Raw genomic sequence first — 22811 nt, forward strand, 5'->3', positions numbered from 1 at the left:
TCCGATTAACAGCTTCCCGTCGCCAAGTCTCTGTGTCCGTCTTTCATGCTGCCTGTTCTCTCTCTCGACAGAGCTTTCAAAGACTGAGTCGTACTGACAGACTCTCCCCGCAGCATCTGACTGACCCCCCAGAGAGAGAGGGAGAAAGAGAGACACAGAGAGAAAGAGAGATGCAGTATTATATCTGTGATTGCCTCTCTGTGTGGGCTTCCTGTGTGCTGTACTCTCCTGCCCTGAGTCTAATTCTGTGTGGCAGTGCTCATGCTCTCCTGTCCAAACGAATCCGTCAGACCTCTGACACACTCGCACTGCAACCAGTTACTTCCTGCCTCCAGTGAGCCGCGGACCCCTGGCGGCAGGCGTCACGCTCTCTCTGATATCACACGCGCTCTTCACGAATCGGCAGTTTCAAATTAACGTGACTCTTCATGTCTGGTGTTGGCGGAGTGGATCTGTGGTCGGAGCTTGACACGGGTTCGTAACTTACTCGTATGAGGACTTCGAGTTCAGGTCCTCTGTGTATGTTTACACGCACAGTACAGATGTTGTGTGCATACAGGTATATCTATAAAGTTGGGTTCAAACGTCTGAGACCTCTAATAAATGAATACTTCTACTTTAGGTATTTTTTCTCTCCAAATCATATTGACAGCATAACAGATCATTTGCAAAACTACTTTGAATTCTCTGCATTCCATAACGTTTGCCTCTCTATCACCATCTCTGTTTGAAACATGAAATTGCACTTTACGTTCTTATTTTTACGCTACATTTCACATTTTACGTAAAATCTTAACGGACAGCTTAAATTATATATCAAACGATTAATCGCATCCAGAATAAAAGTTTGTGTTTTAATAATGTATGTTTGTTTACTGTGCATAATAATTTTGTGTTTATAAATGTATGTAATACATATTTAGGAAATATTTAAATTTATTTATTTATATTTACTGGTCTTTTTAATTATATTTATATTTTCATACATTTTTCTTAAATATATGCATGTATATGTATGTTTTAATAAATACAAAATCATAATGCACAGTGCACAGACATATGTTATGTAAACACAAACTTTTAATCTGGATCGCAATGTTATTTGCAATTTCGCAGTTAATCATTTGACAACCCCATGACAAATTAATATTAGTTTGGTTTTGCAAATTGGCAGTTTTTTACTTTAACTTACTTGCGCTTTATTTTATTTTTGTTTATTTTTAGCCAGACTAAATTATGGATTGCAACTGTAATGCAACCCCAAATGACATGGATTCCACAAATGCAAAACCTGATGATCCATGTTGAAATGTTTTAAAGAGCATCTTGCGTGCTTCAGTGGAAGCAAGAAAATCTGACCTTTCCTCTGAATGAGTTAATATGGTTAATGTCACACGTTTGCTTTGCTTAATTACTAAACTAAAAAAATAAAAAGCATAATTACTGTAATTTTTCTTGTTAATTTGACTTTTACTTTTCCAAATCATAAAACGTTTTGCTTGCATAAAGCTTTGGAATTGCTTTTGAATTCTTGATTTTTGTTTGACCATGTACAGTATCTTGGGAAATTTTATGTAAATTTTTCTGTTTGTCTATCATACAGGACCAGTAAGCTAAGATGAGGTGATTCACATCTTAGAAACGACAGTTTAAACCAAGCCACAAGGTTTCACAGTTGTGCTTTATTGAGACACTACGTAGGAGAGAGCAAACTAATAGCTAGTTGAAAATATGTCATCTGTTCTGTCTATAGATGACACTTCTTCCTTATCTGTAATCCTAATTGCTTTAATGAAAGACGAAACCTTGCGGAATTTAGATCTACAGGGTAATTAAATAGAAACCTAATAAAAGAACAGCCGCCTTTGGCTGGCGAGGAGAAAATAATTACAGCTTTCAAATGATGCCTGCGTCACCCCGCGAGTTTGCTTAAGTATTTTAATCAAACAATGAATGATGCTTTCCTGAAAACACCATGAATACCACACCCCTTGTGTCAGAGGGTACACGGGGGTCCAGTCGTAAACTTGTCTTCATATCTGAAATTGCTGATGTGATAGGCGGAGGATTTCTTGTTTCCACGACGGCGAGAGCAGGTGGGAATGGGATCATGCGTTTCATCTGCTAATGAGTATGCTAATGTGTGAACGTGCATTAATGTTTTTCAGAACATTTATTTGGTGAAGTTTTATTTGTGTAGCGCTTTTCACAGTTTTGGAAACCAGCCTCGGATTGTTTAAAATGATGAGTAGTCCATCTGTTTATTTTCATCTGTGTTTCAGTCACATTCGGTTGTGAGTAAATAACCAATATGGAAAGAGTTTGCCGTTACTCCTCATTTGCACATTAAACTCTGCTCAACTTTGTTGCATCAGATCACCGATGGGAGTGGAAGCAACATTGCCAGCAGTTTGCAGCAACAATGTTGCAAAAATCTGGAGATGACATGAAAAACTGTGACCGTTTATGATGCAACAAAGCTTGAACAGAGTTCAACTTCACGCAGAGCCACAATTTAGAAAAACCAATGGTTGAGTTTCATGCCCAGATGCAAACATTGTGTAGAAATGCACTGGCCTATGACGGCAACTTGTGTTGACCGTTTGGAAACCTAATCCGTTTTTTCTGATTAGGTCAGATGTCGTGTTCATCAGCGCACTTGCATTTCGGCATCCATAAGCAACACGCGTTGGCGATCAGTCATTTTGGTATTTTAAGCATGGCACCGCAGTCTTGCAGTTTACTGTCACAGGTGATTTCACACCTAAACGAATGTCCATTTAATGAAGTCTCACCACTAGCTGGGAATCAAATGAAGGATTGGAGTCTCCCGCCTCTGCTGGTTTGTGACTGACCCTATGGGATCAGTTTTGGTCACCCAAAATCCATCCATTACCCCAACAGTCCAGAATGGTAAGATATGACACGACCCACAAGAAAATGAACGAGGCTTGTCGGTTTAGACCTAAAAATGGAAGCCTCCTGACTGACAGATGATCTTTATTTCCCCACCTCTAAGATTACCTCAATAATACTTTGGGCAAGAAATCATTCAGCTTCTCTCAGAACTGTCAGCTGACACAAGCTTTGAAAAATCACTCCAGTCGCCTGCGACTCTCGCAGAGTTATTTAGAAAATAGGTTTTCGGGCGTTAAAGTTTTGTCTCCGGTACTTTTATGTAACACTTGTTTTGTTTGACTTCTCAAAGAAGCCGGAGCTCATTTCTGAGCTGGTTTTGATGTGACTGACTTTAGTGGATTTAAATCATATCGCCTGACATGCGGGACTCGAAGCATTACTGACTTCAATTCGTCACCTCGTACGAACTTGCATCGCAGAATCCGTTCAGAACTAATGAAGCTAATGTGATTAAATGATATCAAGGATATTTTTTAGGCAGCTCAAAATGCAAGAACGTCTCTTTCTCCATTTCTTCCAGCTCCCCATTTTTTGTTCTCCACAAGTTTGCCATCCCTCGTTGACTATATCATCAGCTTAATTAAAAGATATTTCCAGAAACTTCACACACACAAACTGGATTTACCCCTGACCGCCGGAGGACTCGCTCTTTGAACACCCCTTAGCCATGACATTAGCCTGACTATTAATAATCCGCCATCAAAAGTCCATAATCCTGTGCAAATATTGTTGATATTTCACGTCTGGCACCTTTAGAGGATTCCGGTCATGTTGTCTAACGATTAAAAGTCATAAAAAGGACCGCAATGAATTTGATGCCGTTTTCCTCTATTTATTGAAAGATTACCCATAATTCCAAGGTTTCACTTCAAGTGTTTGATTGACGTGGAGAGAGACTGTTAAGTCCCACCCACACTTCATTGAATCCCTTTTTAACACTCTTGAGAGTTTATCTGATAATATAACCCTTCTGAATCCTCTGCGTATTGTCTGGATTGCCAGTAAAGTCTAAGGTGAAGTGGCCAGAGTTTTCTCGTTGCCGTGTTTCAGATGACTCTCAGACTTAAGAAGCCCTGGGAGAGATAACTTGTATTGTTTGTGTTGGCATATATTCGCTCGTTTTAAAAAATGTTGCCTTTGCTCTAAATTTCACAACATTTTACAAGCAGAAATCATATTGTTGAAATGATTTAAAGAAACAGTTTACCCAAAATAAAAATGTAATTTGCTTGGCAGGCAAGAGTGTGACTGTATCAGATTTCTGTGACAGCTACAATAGGGATAAAAACCCTTTTATCTTTATTCAACTTGGCTATGTTGTGAAATAAAATGTCTTTCAATTGCGGTGTCATTTTGGTGGTGGTTTGTGAATGGTAGTAATGGGTAAAACATGCAGAGCCGTTTTGAGATACAGAACACACAGTCCAGCAACCTCACAGGTTTTGTTTAAAAAAGAGTCTGTGAGATTTTTTTTTTGAATCACAAAGCATGTGGATTTGATATTGAGTCAGGCTGAAAATTGCGTCCGATAAGATCATACATCATCAATTAGTAAATAAGACACACGGAGGTAACAATCAATTGGCCTTTAATCTGTAACATCCGGTTCCTCCCCTGCTAGTTACTTGCATCCAAATCTTTCATTTCTCTGCTTTCATAGTCTGGAATGGCTGCAAATTCCATGTAAGGGGACCTGTGGCGTATGTAGATAGAAATAGCTCATTCTAAGATAATAAAAACATAACGCTTCATTATGTAAGGTCTTTATACACCTCTGAGGACATTGTTATGTAAGAGATAATGTAGAGGGAGCCGGTTGTTATTGCAGAAATAAGCCCCGACAGTGTGATCAGGAACCGAGGCGAACCTGACGTTCAAATGTCACGAACAGGCAATTTGGTGTAATCATTTGTAAATATAATGTCATGTATGTTATTAAAATACATATTAATATTTAATTAGTCAAAAAAAAACTAGCAAAATGATTAAATGCATCCGGGTTACCGTCTGTTATTAGTTTTGAGAGGTTGCAATCTGGTTATAACGAACCTGCAAATGTCGCAACCGGCCAATCAAAATCAAGCATTCCAACGAGCCGTGTAATATAGTGCATTTCTGTCAATAGATCCTGCAAAAAATGACACACTGGACCTTTCACTAAAGCAACAAACAAATCACAGGATCGTGACACATGTTCAGCCAGAACATGCCAACAAATGATCTATCCACAAAACCATCCAGCAGGGCCACTGAAAACCTCCTGCTCAACATCCCATGAGCTTTCCAAGGGAAATGTTTGACATTGAGCAATGAAGCCAGCGAGAAAAAATCTTTGCCTTTTTGTTATTTCTAACTCGATGTAGGAAAGAATTTAAGTCTTTCGGGACATGCACGGTGTGCTGTGATTAACAAGCGTCCTTTCACCTGAGAGCTCCAGAAAGAGATGGTGAATGTGACAGGATTCAGTGTGACATGATTGCTGGCCCATTGACTTTCAGCTAATCACTGAAATGTGCGCCTCCAATTGCTGACTTACAAAGTCCCTGATGGCAATTGGAGACCGTTCTGATCTATCATTTCTGTCTGTTAGTGCCTCTAACGCACAAAATCACCTGCTGTCACTTTGAACACACATCAGATGCTTGTACAGTGGATCTTAAATGTGTTTGGGCACTTGGGAATGTATGGGTGCATTTGGATCGTATAGCCAAATGTATAACCCTGTGGCATTAGTCTTGAGAAAGATGTTGGGTTTCAACGTACAGTATTAAATGAAAGATAGGTTGTTTTCTTTGTGTGAATGGTACTGAAAGAAAAAGTTCACCATCAAAATCATCATTTACACGCCCTCTTGTCATTTCAAACCTGTATGACTTTCTTTCTCCTGCAAAAGAAAACCGAAGAAGATATTTTGAAAAATGTTGGTAACAGCACAGCACAGCCCCCCATTCGCTTCATGTGTAACCAATGCAACATTCTACAAAATATGTTTTTTTGGTGTTCAGAAGAAAGTCATACAGGTTTGAAATGACAATTTCAAAAGTATTCTCATTTTGAAGGAGAACTACTCCTTTAAAGGGACTGTTCACCCACAAATGAAAATTCTGTCATCATTTACTCACCCAATTCTTGTTCTGATGAACACAGAGAAAGATATTTAGAAGAATGCTTGTAACCAAACAATTCTTGGCAGACATTGACTGAGTAAATGAGTTAATGATGACAGAATTTTCCCTTTTGGGTGAACTCTCTCTTTAATGAATTACATTTGTTATTTCATGTTCATTTGTGTATGTGTTATTTTTACAAGACTAGAGAGCAGAAATTCTCCATTTCTCCGTTTACGTGGACCGACGTGCAACCTGAAATTTTATTCCCCAACATTATTCGTAAAAGAGCTTTGATTGTGACCCAGTCGGACGCTGTTATATTAATTCTTTCTCTGCGCGCCGTTCATCCTCGTTTGAAACTGACAGGGCACCTGAGCTTCGTTTCAGAGACAGAAGCTATTTTAAGTCGCGAGATGAAACGAGGCCCATCCCACGTTGTTTTCTCAGAGGGTGGTCTCTGTTCCTACATTGTTGGGGATTGTTTACTGAGGGAAAGGCAGGGCCACTGCCAAGCGCGGTCTGTCAGTGAGAGAGAAGTCTGGTTATGACACGGCCCGTCGTGCGAGCGCGCGCCTCGGGAGGGGCGCGTGACTGCAGCTCAGGCGCTACTTCTGACATTTCCATTAGACACAGGGTTATGGATCAGTCTGGGCCGGGTGGGTACGGGAAAACCACGGCAGTGTCAGAGGCTGTCTGCTTTAGCTGCGAGGGATACATTACTTAACCTGCCATCGCGGCCCCTCTGACATTTGAGCAGACTTTCTTTTGTGGCTCGCATTTACGCGGGTGGAAAATTGCTCCCAAAACAGAGCGTTTCAGATTGGCATCGAGTCCATTTTACTGCCGTCGCTTTAATTTCCCTTATTGATAATGAAGAAACAGAGTTCCCACTGTGCTGCCTGACTGAACGCGTGCTTACTGTAGTAATTTACACTTTGTCTCACAAATGTCCCTCTGCCGCCATTGTGTTAAGGTATAAGCATGCTGTAGGAGGCAGGTGTTGATAGGTGCATCCTTCAAGGGGGCGTTTGACTTGATAAGGTCAGCCTGTTGGTTCAAGTCTACGCCGTAATCTTCTCCGACTCGACCTTTGGACCGCAGATTAGCTCCATTAGTTCTGGAGAGACATAGTGGGGAGCGAACCGTCGGTACGGTAATTCACTCATTCGTGTCGTATCGCACATCTCGGGCTTGACTGGAATTTATCCTGTAGGCAGTGGAGCTACACGGAGCTGAAGTAATTCACTGCGACTCGCCGCTCCTAAGTGGTGGACTGCCAGGTGGGGACGTCGTGCGCATCAGAATGCGAATCACATGCTACAGCGGGTGCGCGTGGGTTCCGGGGCAAAAAGCGTGCACCTGATTCTGAGTTCATACATACTTAGAGCGTCGAGGCGCTGTTTTCCCCCAGAGCTGCGCCGCAATATAAAGCCACGTGCTAATGCAATACGAGGCCGAGGTGTCACGCAGTGAGTAATTGCGGACATAAAGGTGCTTTGAGAAATTGCTTGTCACATGCTTTGGTGTTTTATAAGGAGTCTGCGATAGACTATACAGTGAGTCTATCGCAGGAATCACACGCTTTAACACACCTGCTTTAGAGGTGAGGTTTTTCCTCTGATTTTGTGGTCCCAGGTCCCAACAGTAATTAGCCGCGTTGCAGATCGGCCTGCGCGGGACCGAGACCCGAACAACGGTGCTAATGAGAACGGAAAACTGCGCCTCTTTTTTGTCGGCTCGGCTTTACTGCGACGCTACAACAGCAATTAGAACTTGTCATAGCAGTCGGTTACAATTGCCAGCTTTTGCAATTCCGCTTTCTTTAAAAAGCAATTTGCAGCGAGAGTCTGAGAACGTCTTGTTTCACCTTACCCCCTTTATGATGTAAGAACAATTATCAAGTATATAAAGAATAAATTATAATTTTAGACGGCGTCTTTTGTCTGTATCAGCTGGGCTGCACAATATAGGCCCTATCAAATTATCGTAATATTAAAAATGCGTTTATCTCAGTGGTTTGCAATAACAAAATCCTTTTGACACTTTTCAAATGTATGTTTAGTCAAAGTGCATTGACATGTGGCAGGTAATCTACTATCTGAAAGAATATGAAAATCTTATTTTAATCTAGTTCAGATTGATTTTACAAACGTAAAGCATTACCATATCACATATTATTAATTCCCTGACACTGGTTGAATTTTACGTCAGATTTGAGAAAAATATTCACAACCACTGTTTTTTTTCAGCTTTCCATATTATATAACAGTTACTTAATGATATTTTTGTATAAATATATTTAATTTAAAATATTATTTAGATCATATAAATGTCACGCTTACTTTTGCAGAAAAAATAATTTTGTTTTTCGTTCAAATAAAATTATATTTTTTTCTTGTTTGTTTCTATTTTTGCAGATCTTGAGTATTGCAACGTTCAGATTCATATTAAAACAACACAATACTTTTTATTTTTCATGTACTAGGATAAGTATAAGAATGAATACATGACTGAATAAGTATTTTATTCACAACTTTAATGCGTCTTTGCATTCTCTCATTCCTTCACACTGGTGGTGGACTAAGTCAATCCTGAGGTTTGTTTCTGTTGAAATTTAACAGACACTGGACTGGAATTGCCACAATACATACAGAAATATTGATTAAAGACAAAGCTGGAGTGATTTCTTAACTTTTTCAACACCTGTATATATCTTGTAGCATGTTATCAACTATCAGGTTTTTCTTCAGTACCGTTCGCCCCCCATGCAACAGCATGCTCTCCTGCATACATGAATATGTTCACACAGCTGCTTTAAGGGTGAACCTGGAGCCGGTGGTGAAGGGCACAGAACCCATGAAGCTGTTTGAGTGTCAGGTAGCGCATTATCGCCCCGGGCAGCCCCGGAGGCCAGAGGGGGTGGATGAATCAGACAGGAGTGCAGGAGGCCCTGAGTTTACACTCACTTGTGCCCTTAAAGTACATAAGAGCAGCTGGAACTCCCCGACACACAGCTGCACCCAAACAAAACTACCAGGCCAGTTCTCACCGTTCAGGGTAAGACCACATAAACAAATACTAACATATATGCCAAAACACTGTACGTGAAAATCAAGATGAATAGATGTTGCAAAGCACATAATTATTAAGCGACTCATTTGCCCCGCGGTTATGTTTGAGCTTGGATGTAGGAACGATTCATGTCGCCCGTAACGATTTGTAATTTAGACCTTGCACTAGTTCGGCAGTCTTTGATGTTCACATGCACCTGTTTTGATCTTAGCAGCGGTTCTTATTTGTAATTTTATCTCCTGTAACTCCCTGAAATTCGCTTTCCAGTCGAGAATAGACATCTGTCTGAGAAACTATATGGTATTGGACGTTCTCAACATGATGGCCAGGCTGCCGAGCATTTAGATGCGAGTTTTCGAGAGAGGGAAATGAAGCTGCCATCCCCGCATGACAGAGTTGATCATTTTCACAACACGGCCTAATCTGGTTGCCCAAATAAGATATCATCTCAGCTCACAAATAACTCCCTTCTGCTGCAACCTCTGTCACTACAGACTGTCAATCTGAAAGAGAAGAGTTGAGGTTTTCTCAGGAGGGTCCTGTGTGGCGTATATCTGTTTCCTGTTTCTGTTCTTTTATTGAGGGACTGTTTTGAAGTCTTACATATCAAATGATTTCAGGATGTTCATTTGAGTTCTTGTATTTCAGTTGGTAGAGCATCCTGATAGCAAACGCAAAGATCAGGGGTTCGACTCTAGGGAGACACATACCGAAAAATGGTAAGGCGTTAATGCACCGACGCACCGTACTTGGATTTAAAAGAAAATGGAACTCTTGAGTTTAATTTAACAACCCATTTTTCTTTTTCTGAAGGGGACAGTTCACCCAAAAATATAATTGTTGTTATCATTTTCTTTCCATTTTAATTTTCACCAAATTTCTTTGCTCTGGTGAACACAGAGACAGATATTTGGAAGAATGCTAGTAACCAAACAGTTCTTGGCCACCATTGAGTACCATAGTAGGAAAAATGACAATGTTCGTCAAAAGTCTGTTTGCTTTCCTACATTCTTCAAAATATCTTCTTTTGTATCAAAGACCAGAGACGTTTACGAGACATTTTTTCTACTATGGTACTTAATGGTGACTGAGAACTGTCTGGTTACAAGCATTCTTCAAGATATAATTCTCTGTGTTCATGCGAACAAAGATATTGATATAAATTTGTACAACTGCAGCATTTTTATTTAAGGAGTCTCCTTAAATGACTGCCTTGATATTGTAATGTTCTTATATGGCCAGTCAATTTGATCCAGAGAAAAAGATCAAGCTTCTTTATTCTTTGTGTCCTATTGATTTCAAAGGCTATGATAGTAGTTAGATTTTTAATTGCTTTGAAGATCAAGTTTAGTAGGAATCAAGCTTTTTCAGCAATCAAAGAAACACTCAATGAAGATCAATAAGTGAAATCTCTCTCTAGAGCAAAATCATTTTTATTCTAGTTGGCAAATCTAAGACACGCAAAGCAAATTCTGCAGTATTCAGACCCTGGGAGTAGAAATTTCATTGAAAATTTTTGTTTCACTTGGCAGAGAGATTCAAACCATGTCCATCTTTTGAAGAGCAGAGAGGTCTGGGAGGAATTGGAGACCCTCTTGATTTCTTTTGGCTAAGCGCTCGGTTTTGAATTTGTGAGTTTTGAAGATCCAGCGCAGAACTCAATCCAGATATCAAAGCGATTCATGTTCCACTTCTGTCGTGCACGATGTCTTCTGCTTAGAGTAGCGAGGGTCGGCCCGGCCGAACCTATTTTCTGATACGGTAGAGCTCTCAGTCTTGGAAAGCTAGTGCAATTTTGCACACCATTTTCCAAAACTGCTCCCAATCTTTCAAGGTCGGTCTTCGGCAGAACAAGTCACGGGTTTATTTTTGTTACAGAGCCCAAGGAGGGCGACAGATCAGCAAACTGCTAGACACACTTTGAAATGATCCTTCAATATATATTTCTCCTGCGGGTTTCGTTGTTGTTTATAGTTTTTCTAGTGTATTTTTCTACTCGGGATTAAAAGGACTTTTCGGTTCGTCCGTCCTACCTGTTTATTTTCAGCGACAGACTAATCCTAAATCATAAGCCATTTTACCGTCTCAGTTTTTCCGTGGCGTTGAAATGTCTCGGGTAGCTGCCTGCTTCGCTCAACTCGGAATGATGTAGCGCAGGGAAAGGTACGAAGAATAACAATAAAGTAATCTTGTTTCCTTCGGCTTTTGACCAATTTCACCGTACCGATAGAGGCTTATGACACGCAATTTCTAAACACTCCTGAAGCGCCAAGGTAAAGTAGCTCTCTGACAACAAGACAACAGAGCTGATTGCCTCTTGCACAAAAGACTCTTCCATTTCTCTTTCTCCCCCTCCATCTCTTTCTCTCTCTGTTTCTCTCTGGAGGAGGTGAGGATGCTAGAGGGCCGCTTTTTTAATGAGCTGTAGCATCAGCAGCACTCAGGCATAAATTGCTGACACTGTTTACTGCAGGCGTTTTGCTCCTCTCAGCTGACCCTTTAGCTTCTACATCCACTGTTAAATAAAGCCGCTCTGCTCTTTCATAGGTAAGTCATTCAGACGCACCTAAATCCACCTCATAAACTCAGAATGAGTCGGAGGATGTGGTCTATTGAGGACAGTCGCAAAACGCATTGTGAAATCCAAATGACGTCTGATGTTTATGCACACGATTCATTGCCGCACATTATTGTGAGCTGAAACACCGTTTGATCTAAAAAGACATGGTTACTGGTGATGTAACCGAGACTGGATGGTCGGGGTCTTTTATAGGAATAGTTCGCCCAAAAAGGAAAATTCTCGTCAGGTTATTTAAATTCTGTATGACTTTCATTCTTCTGCAGAACAATAAAGAAAATATTTTGAAGAATGTTGGTAACCACACAACACTGGATCCCATTGACTTCCATTGTAAAGACACAAAGACACTAAGACATTTCTCAAAACATCTTCTTTTGTGTTCCACAGCAAATAGAAAGTCATATTGGTTTGGAATGACGTGGGTGAGTAAATCAAGAATAAAAGTAAATAATAATTATAAAATAAAAAATAAGAAAGGATCTCTTTAACCGGGATGTGGATTTGCCGTCCACCAATTATTATTTGGCTTTTATCAAGTAATTGTGAAATAATATTAAGTTAAACGTACGGTTTGGTAAATGTTCATCCTGATCTCAAAGGAATTCATAACTAAGCATTTGTATAATGTGACTTGAGCAATAATGTATAAATAATTGTAATAAAGCTGCCACTAAAGTGTGAGGGCAAATCTTACAAAAACATAAAATGCCATAAAACTGCCCAACATATCAAAACATTTATTCCTTTGTATGTCTACAAATAAAATAATCTCAACAAAGGCAAACCTCCTAGATCACACTGGCATATATTTTTAAAAACCGAGCGTTTGTTAAGGTAACTCTTGCGGTAGTTTTCAAAGGGCAACATTACAATAAACCAAATCAATCGTACGTGTTGATCTTGTAAATAACTTCCCTTTCATCTTTCTCTCTCTGGCTTTGTGTCCTCTGTGAGCATTCAATGTTCTGCCTGCACGCTGTTCTTCTCTTCCTTTGTTATGTTCGCAATTGACGTCGTCTGGGAGTGATATTTAAATCCGTGTCCAGGAAATGGAACCGCAGGAATCCAATAACAAAATTCATTTGTCTAGATTTGACTCGGGGTGCTTTTCCCACTGAGAGGGGATGTGCCAAACCTCTGAATGTACTGATTGGATTTATTTATCTATTTGTGGCTCTCATTAGAGGTGTCCGTGCTTTCTCAGAGCCCCTGCCTTGGATATTGGCCCGCTTACATGAAACCCAACTGTAGCGTCTCGTAAACAAATGATGCTGTGATGTCTCGGCTGGAGATGGTACACGCTTGTTTCAGGAGATGCATTTTTCTCCTTTTATCTGTGTTGTTTTCAATGAAGGCGTAATTGATCATCGATGCTCTTTGAGAATTCCGATATGACATTCCGTTACAAATAGAAGTGCACTTGAAATCAATGTAAAATCAAAACTTACCCCATTATTGTGATACCACATGTGATTCACGTTGTTGCATTTTATTCAAAGCACAAAGAAGAAACCTGTTTGAATAATTTGAAAAGTTTGTATAAACACTAATATTGTGAAGAGATTTTTGAGCGGATTCCTGTGTGTGGGAGTGAGTCTGAACATCAGAGGTAGCGAACGCTTGTAAAATATTCAGACACATCAGCAAGGTGAGATATTTCTAACCGCTGCGCTTTTGGACGTTTTTGTAGACACGCAGTATTTACATTTTTCATATCAGTTGTAAACTTCTATGTTTGCAAGTTTACTCAAAACTTTGAACAATTTTATTGCTGTGTGGTTGGAGGACTGATGGTGACATTTCTTCATTGTGTTCTGTCACTTTCATAAATGTTCGAAATGCCAGTGCAACCCTGAAGATCTCTCGAAACAAAAGATGTTTTTTTCTCACTCCAAGTATTTATTAAAAGAATAGCTCAAAATGAAAATTCTGTCATATTTGGTCAATAGACTCATTTGATTGTAAAGCAGGAACACATCTACGGTGAATGTTTTGTTCAGGCATGCCGTGATGAACTAATATCTTTTGGGTCATAGGTCAAAACAGAGGCTTGAACCTGCAGCTATTGTCGGCTCACAACCATTGAAGGTTGATTTATTTTATTAATATAATTTTTTTATACTATGAATTAAAGGAGCAATGTGAAGATTTTAGCGCCATCTAACGGTGAGAATTGCAACAAAACACGTATGAAAAAAAACGTGTATGAAGCTCATTTTAATACAATTAAATATGTAAGGTCTTTTACATCTCTGAACACATTATGTTTACTATATTGTATTTTTGTCAGTAGATCCTCTTAAATATTACATAGAGCACCTTTAAGTAAAATTCTTTTGACTGATAAGAGACTTTTGCAATGTGACAACACTTGTCACAGTTGTGCCTGTTTTAATTTCTTTTAGAAAATTTTATTTTTCCGAAGCAAAAGCACTCAAGACAAATTGCATAGTTAAATGACATACCTGAGAACACCATTAAGTCTCCTGAGCAACCTTTTCAGCAAGAGTTTACCATGAGCTAAACTATAAAAAAACTACGGAAATGTGTTTTTTAAGTTTTAGTGCCTTATTAGCACAGAATTGTGACGTTCAAAGAAAAGTACTAGCTTGGCATTTCTGCCATCTCACATCACTGTCCCACAGAAATTGTGCCACATCAATGGAAGGCCGAGAGGCGGTTATGAAAGATGCACCTCGCTGAGCTGCGCTTTATTGAATTTAAGACAAAATCGACCAAAGTGGTCTCCAGAGACGCGGCAGGCTCCTCCGTTCCTCTGATGTGTCAACTGTTCTCACATTCAAAGACAAAAAAAGCAGAGGAGAAGCGGCTGTTGAAAGGCTGAAATGTTTATTTTCTTCAGTAAATATATTCGCATGCAAATACATATCCGCCTTCTATCGGGGCTCTTCTCCCTTTTCCCGAATGGCTGTCTCGCTTTGCAATTTAATGAGAAAGGTATAACACATCCTTTTCACCTCCCGCGTCGAATGCCACTTACCTTCTCAGCTCCGTTTCATTTGCTGTTTATTTCATTATGCTTCAAGGTGAACAGGCATCTGAGTGGCCGATCCGAAACTTATTTAGCCTGCTAAGCTTAGTCTGTGGAGTTTGACTCCGGCAGAAGAAGTGTTTGAGTTGCCGTGCGTTGATTTATGGTGCAGATTCAGCAGTCTTGTGGATCTCAGCACTGTCATGCTCAGCTTCTCTATGTGTGAGACACCGACTCATGCTTCTGTGTGTCAGTGCACTTTATTAAGAGTCCGGGGATGAAATTTATAGATTTATTCTTCAAAGTGAGTTTTGAGCTGTGAATAGATTTACTAGACCCATAACAGCGGTCCTGAAGATTTATTTGATAATTTATAACGGCGACATCCCTCTCTCTTATTTCTTTAGGAAGCTGTGCCGTGTTTATCCAGCAGCCTCATGACCTGGTGGTCGTGGCCGGGCAGCCCGTGACTCTACCCTGCTCCATCACTGGATATCACGGCATGGTGCTGTGGGTCAAAGACGGACTCGCTCTGGGGGTCAACCGAGATCTGTCAGGTAAGAGCTTTTTCACCCCAAAAATATTTCATTCAATGTTTCATTTAGTCAACCACGTGTCGTTCAAAACCTGTATTTAACTCTTTTTTCTGTGGAACACAAAAGAAGATATTTTGAGAAATGTCTCAGGGTTTTTTTGTACATATTATGGAAGTCAATTGGGGCTTAAGTTGTTCGGTTACGGACGTTTCGTTAAAATATCTTCTTTTGTGTTCTGCAGAAGAAAAACATGTTTGGAATGATATAAGGGTGATTAAATGATGAAATAAATTTCATTTTTGGGTAACTTATCCCTTTAATCCTTTCTGGGAAGTTAAGGTGCGTGAAATTATTCAGTGATGTGATTGAAACCTCCTGTTAATTTCTCTTTCACTTACTAACAAAGGTTTTAAAAATGGTCTTAATTTTTAGCTTCCGTACACTTTTATCCACATGCACAAAGCTGTCCATAATTGGAATACATTAACAATTTATATACTGTAATTGCATAATTCCAATGTATGTTTACAAAGTATAAAAGTTATTATGGTAATGGTATGAAGTACGAAGTCAAATCAAGGACTTTAAACCTTTATAAATTATAGACCCGGGGTGCGTTTCCCAAACAACAACATAACTCGCTGGTTCACCACCATAGTACGCAGAGATGGGCACAAAGTCATCAAAAAGTATTTAGTTACAAATGACAAATACTTTCTTATCAAATATATTTAAATAAAATACAAAATACTGCTGTGAAAAATGTATTCAATTAAAATACATGTAACTTGTAATTTGAAAATACAAAACATGTACAAGCAATCAATTGAAATGCGAGAGTAGATGATACAGTACACAAAGATGAAAGAGAAATGTTTTCTTAACTAAACAGCAGTCCATCAACCGCACAGATTTCACCAACACTAACTATTTGTTGCACATCTATCGTTCGAACCACGTTGGTTCAACAAAGTGACATCCCATAGGTGCTGGAGCAATACCGTCTTCTAATGCATCCGTTTAGAGCGATTTCATGTCATATTATTGCTGTAAATAATGTACACTGCATCTGAAAACTATTTTTGTTATCGTTTTTCTGCTCCCTATTGTTTTATTTCACGATATTTAACTCATTCATAAGTTTCCTCCTACGTAACTCCACCCAGACGAGGCGCGTGCACACTTAAAAAAAAAACTATTTTTTCTTTACAAACTAAAAGATTTTAAATTGAATTTGTATATTTAGAATGATGGATTTAGAATGCACTGCATGTTGCTTGTTCACCTATGCTATCAAAAGCATGATGTATGTAAGTCCACATGTCATAATAAAAAGGATCGATTGATCGTTGGAACAAGGGTTTCGGGAAACACTTGAATCGTTGAACTATGCTGAAACTGCGAAACTTGCGACCATAGTTGGATAACTATGCCTATGGGTAACACACCCCAGGCTAGTTTTTCTCCCATGCGATATCTGTTCTTTCTTATTCTCTCTCACTGCAGGAGAAAGCCTTGTTTGCTTTCATTTATACCAAAAGATGACTTAAATCATTCAAATGTTGATAAAAGCGAAACACATCCCTGTGGGTCCTGCAGGTTTTGTAGGTCTGAGCTGTGCAGTGGGTTGTGCGGATAATTGGCCTGCACTGTGCGCTTCATTTGAGTCGCACGGTTTCACGCTTTCGTTTTTCTTCGCAGAATGTCACGACGTGTAGATCTTGCAATGCTGTCTCTTTGAGAACCAGTTAAAGGAAGAGTTACTGCCAACCTAATATATATATATATATATACCTTCTGTCATGATTTCTTTAATTGACATGCAACCGAGTGTGAAATGTTTTTGTTTCCAATTTGCCGTAAAGCATGTTTTGTGGAGCTGTGAATGCAGACCAAAATCAGTCGAGATATTTGTTGCTCACATCAGCCGCGTGTCTCATCTGAGCTCGTATCATCTATACAAGACGCTGAAAACCTCAGACATGTCGTCGTCTGGTCTTTTCGCTGTAAATACAAGGACAATAGACCGTTCTGTCAGGCTGTGAATGAATCGCCTGACATCCTCTTAGCCAGCAGCCTTGCCGTTGTTTCCCGCTAACTTTTTCCGATTGTTGTGAAGGTTTCGCTTCAGAAAGTGCCTGCCTGTCAAAAGTAGAGGCAAGCAAAGCAACAATCGGGAATTAATTGCATTTCTATCATTAATTAAAGCAAACACTCATCATCCCACAGAACCCCGGAGAGACGCGCCGCCAGCGCAGCTGCTTCACATTCACGCGATGAGATTTACAAATTTATTTCTGCAAACGAATTGAAATGTTCCGAAAATTTGTCACCACGCAAACATATGCAAGGATAACCTAAAGGTCTCCATCCTCGGTTTGTTGTTGTTTTGCAAATCAACGCAGAATCAGATGCGAGTTGATGTGATGAAGCTGTATTTGCAGCTGACTATCAGATTAACAAAATATGCAAACATTTTTTAGCTTTTTTATATTCACTGCACGTTCGTCCTTAAGCTTTCATTTGCTGATTGTCGCTTGTAAATTTGCTTCAGTTTGCATGCAGTTGAACTTATTAGCTCTTGGAAATATTTAGAGTGTAACGAAGCGTGATTCAAGGATTTATTCTGGTGTCTTGTATTGATAATATGGATATCAAATACAGAAACTGATAATTGTTGGGTCCAAGGGTCAGTACAAAAATTATATTTTAGGATGAAGCCTTTAACTGTGACTTAAGGTAGTGCATCTGTGATGTGTTTCAAAGTACATTCTTAAAAAAAGGTGCTTAAAAGGTTCTTTACAGCGATGCCATAGAAGAACCGTTATTGCTTCCACAAGGAACACTTCATTCAAAGGTTCTTTAAAGAACCATCTCTTTCTTACCCTTTTTATAATCTCAAGAACCATTTTTCACCACAACAAACTTTTTGTGCAACAGAAGGTTCTTTAGATGTTTAAGGTTCTTTATGGAATCATTTAGACTAAAGAGGTTCTTCTTTGGCACAGTGAAGCACCTTTTTTATTTAAGAGACGTGTCCACGAGTCAGTCATTTTTAGCTCCGGCCCCAGGCAGCATTTAGTCATGGACGGAGGTTTTTTAATTGAGCCTCTCCGGGCTTTTCTTTTCTGTCCAGTGCATCCATCTCTCTGAGCATTTATAAGCATCCAGGGACTCGGGATATCATTGTACCGTAGTATAATCGAGTGCATTGCTCTGATACTTAACCAGCAGCGTCAGCTGGACATTTTAGGGTTGTGAAAACGATACTCATAAAAGCGCAAAAAGGACCTTTGGTTGGATGTGATTGGCTGGTCGGCACGGTTATAGCGGCTCCGCCCATGTGTAGAAAACCATTTTCTTGATGGTTTCAAGTGTGAAGCGATTCATCGATTTTTACGAGTCATTGTGTAAATCCACAGCACGGTTGCGGAAACGTTTGATCACCCGTAGATTCGCGTTGATGAAATGACACGCTTGTAAAGAATAAAATATTAAACATGGATGTGTGTATGTCATCGTAGCTTGTGGAGTGACAGATGTCACATCAGAGATTGAAACGCTCGATGGGCCGCGAGTGGGTTTCCATCCAGCGAGCGTGTGATAAATCCATGTCCCGGCTCTCTATCACACCCGCTATCGATCCGACATGAAGCCAAATCCATTTCTGTGGGATTCATTACCTTTAATAGGGTCATTTCACATTGTTTCTACTAATTGACAGCCATTGTCTGAAGCAGTCCAGTCAAGCATATTGGGGAATTCATCAGCGCTTTATTGAGGCGCCTGTATGCCTCAATAATCCCTAATGAAAACGGCTCTTAAATAAAAGGCAAAGGAAGATCCAGTAGCGGCAACCAGTAATGGCACTATTGATTCCTAATACGGGGCTTATTACCCGACAGCACAGGATGGCCAAACACAGTCTTTAATAGAACACATCACCTGCTCTCTACAGACACACTGTACCATGAGAAACTGATTACAAGATGGGACGATGTAAACACGCTCGGGGCTGCCATACGTATGCTGAAAATGAGACATCTGTCTCCAGGAGAGCATCTTGCTTCTGTCCTGTTTTGTCTTTTGGAAAGTGAGGGCGTCGTCCACTCTTTAATGGACTCTAATGGCTTTTCATCAGTCTTTTCAAATAACGTGTGGAGATCTTTATATTGAAGTTGTAGAAATCTCTGCGATAAACACTTTTGCAGTAGGTTGTAAGTAAAGATGTGCATTATTACTTCCAAGGTTTCAATGCACTTGGCATAAATACCACTCAAGGCTAACTTTGAATGCGTCGGATCTCTTATCGGGAGGTGAAACTTTTGCTTTTTTATATATTTCGAATATTTAAGCCATTCATTCAACCTTTATAGAATTGAACAATGCTTTAAAAAAATCTACAAAGCTTCAAGTGGGTATTTCAACTTAGAAATGTTCACAGTGTGACTAAAGTAAAAACTCTGAGAGCGAAATACTTAAATATAAAATGAAGATAGCGTTATGTAGAAGACTGCGAGTAAACCCATTAATAGTGTCCTTGTTTGTAAGCTCATCACTTTCGATCACTGAGATATTTGTTGTGTTGTCTTGTGTTTTAGGTTATCCGCGCTACGACGTGATTGGAGACCACAGTAAAGGGGAATATCACCTGCTGATTCAAAGGACAGAACTGGCAGATGACGGCAGCTTTGAGTGTCAAGCTATCCAGGTTGCTGGCAGATCACGGCCCGCTCGACTAACTGTCCTGGGTCAGTCATGTTTAACATCAAAACCTTAAGTGACGGAAAGATCGGTAACAATTTACAATAGGGTTCAGTTTTTTCATTTTAACTTTAGGATAAGCTGCGATCTGTAATGTGTGCCTCTCTATCGCCATCTCTGTTTGAAACATCAAATGCAGGTACTTATCTTGATGTGGGTGGAAGTCAAATAACAGCACATTTTCCACAAAGTCGTAGCCGACAGCTCAAGTTATAAATCATTGTTATAAGCTTTCCGTTGTGAATCGGTGTACGGTCCAGTTTGAAACTATTGGTTAAACAAACCTTTAAACACAGATTTTTTCATTTACATTTGTTGATATAAAAAAATAACAGATTGCAGTTTTAATTATTTTAAAGATGTAAAATATAAAAAATAAAATATTTGTAAAAAAATATTAACATTATATATATATAAATATATATATGGTAAAAGGTTAAAAAATGCTATAAACCTCAACATTTACAAAAATCGTCAAAATCAAAATAAGCATCTTTATGCGTGTACCTCAAAATCATCAGAAAACTAAAATGATTAAATACTGTGTTTTAAAGTTGACCAGCACTTTAAAAAACTTTTTCTTGGTAAGATATTTGCAAAATTCAACGAAAAACGTAAAGGATGAATAATAATAATTTTTTATGACAAAAATAAAAATCCCCAAAAGCGATAACAGTGAATTGACATGAATGAAAAATGAACAATTTGCATTTAACATGAACAATTATACAATAAATGCTGTAAAAAATATTAATTGTTCTTTTGTTAACTAAAGTTGATGTGACCTGATTGATTGATGGTCTGATTTATTGTCCAGTTATTATATTATAGGTTGCTGAGACCTGTGGAGATCAGACGGTGCGTCTGGGTTCTTAAAAGCATCTGTACTTCTTAAAGAAGCTCAATAAGATTCTCGCATGCCATCAGACTTTTGGCCTCTGATTGTAGCCTTTATTTTTAACAGTGCAGACAGATGGAGGAATGGATGAACCGACCGACTGTCAGACAGATCGATAAATACTTTAACTAGGATTCATGCACTAAATGGCTAAAAAAAGGAGAGAATGGGAGAACCGAACAGCACATCTGCGATAACACCGCACATGTAAAGTCAATCTGCGAGTCAGATAAATGTGTGAGATTCTGAAATCAGGGCTAATCAGCTTTTATAAAACACATTAGATACGTTTGCGATCGATAACGGGCCCCTGACACAAATGCATTGCGTCAGCTCAGCTCCCGCACAGCCAGACTTAGCCTGATTATCATTATTGATTCCTCTCTTTCCTTTGTTAAAACTATGATATATTCCAGAGGAATAAGTTCATTACGCCGGCCTTTGAGTAACAGCGTTTTAAACTAGTAATCTGAGTCTAGACACTTAGAGCCAGGCGAAGATGCCGGCGATTCTAGGTCCATTAAAATGATTCATTATAGATGAGGGGCCGCTCATTTGTTTTTATTTTTTGCTGGTCTGGTGGCAGCAGAGACAAATCATCATGTTCCCCAGGGCCGAGCCATTAGCCTGACATGTAATCCCACACAAACTGGCTTACTTTTGAAAAGTTGCATATAAAACCGCAAGCAAGCTCCTGGGAGAGGGAACGAACATTCGTGTAGGGACTCCGTCAACGGCAATCTCCCCGTCGTCTTCATGCCGGGGGGCGTCAGCGGGTGACCGCAACGAGACTTGACGTTTCTGTTTCTTTCTCCAGACAGACAGATTTCGAAGTTCACTTTGTAATCTGATTGGCTGCTGTGAAGTCTTAGACCTGTCTGTGCCACTTGGCTTTTTTGACTTTAAAGCTTTTTCGTGATGCATTAAAGGGATACAAAAGAAAGAAAATGCTGTCATCATTCTTCACCTTCATGTCACTCCAAACCTGTATGACTTTCTTTCTTCTGCAAAACACAAAAGAAGATATTTTGAAGACCGTTGGTAACCAAACAACAATGACCTCCATTGACTTCCATTGAACGCACATAAAACCACTGCGACATTTCTCAAAATATCTTCTTTTGCGTTTCAATAAAAAAGGAATTCAGGTTTTCAATCTCATTAGGGTGAAATGAAGCCACTTGAATGAACTATCCCTTTAATGCCTCAGACAGTGAATCTGCATACCATAAGGCTCTCCCGCAGTTAATATCAGTTTCGGACGTGTTGCTCCACGATTACACAATCTCAGCCGAGGTGTTAGCAGCAGGGGGTCGGCCGACCCACCGAAGTGACATTTGAACTTTGAACCGCTGTGTGAGACTCGTGGGGTAACCCAGTTTGCTTTGTGGTGGCCGGGCTGCTGAATAAGACATGAGGCGGGGTAGATACACATTGCTGAAGAAGGACCCCTGAGGCTAATTAGATCCGAGGAATTCCCCGAAAGCCAAGCAGAGGAGCTGGAGAGAGAGGGAAGCGCTGTGCAGGAATTCAGTCGGTGAACCATGGGGAGGAACCTGAGACACTCGCAAAGGTCACTATTGTTTGAAAAGAGCCACTGCAGTGTTTCTCTAAGCTCTCAGCACTTGTTCTGCTCATTGTCTTCAGCTCAAAGTTTAACACGTACGATTCGCCAGCTTTTGGACTTAATTGGAAGCTTTCCTTCAGTCTTGCCACGATTTGATGCCGGTAAAAACAAGGCTGTGAGAGTTTGTCAGTATGTTCTGATGTCTCCCTAAATTTAGTTTTTGTATGTCATCTCTTGAACACGTCATAGAAAATGTTCAACGCATGTTCATTTTTGAGTCGCTTTGGATAGAAGCGTCTGCTAAATAAATATATTTAAAGTGAAAAAGAACAATTCTGGCATCATTAACTCACCCTCTTGTCATTTCAAACC

The 22811-nt window shown here is 39.6% G+C and overlaps 1 protein-coding gene across 2 annotated transcripts in view; it reads left to right on the top strand.

Annotated features, from left to right (window-relative positions):
* Positions 1-22811, top strand: part of kirrel3a (kirre like nephrin family adhesion molecule 3a) — a 104922-nt gene that overhangs the window by 45070 nt on the left and 37041 nt on the right. Inside the window, exons 2-3 of one of the 2 annotated variants that reach the window (XM_056737544.1) lie at positions 15082-15231; positions 19812-19961. In XM_056737544.1, the coding sequence (XP_056593522.1) occupies positions 15082-15231; positions 19812-19961 (300 nt within the window). The remainder of the gene's footprint in view (positions 1-15081; positions 15232-19811; positions 19962-22811) is intronic. The other variant, XM_056737545.1, reaches the window with a different exon arrangement.

The sequence above is a fragment of the Triplophysa dalaica genome, chromosome 22 (assembly GCF_015846415.1).
Source record: "Triplophysa dalaica isolate WHDGS20190420 chromosome 22, ASM1584641v1, whole genome shotgun sequence".
Classification (NCBI taxonomy): domain Eukaryota; kingdom Metazoa; phylum Chordata; class Actinopteri; order Cypriniformes; family Nemacheilidae; genus Triplophysa; species Triplophysa dalaica.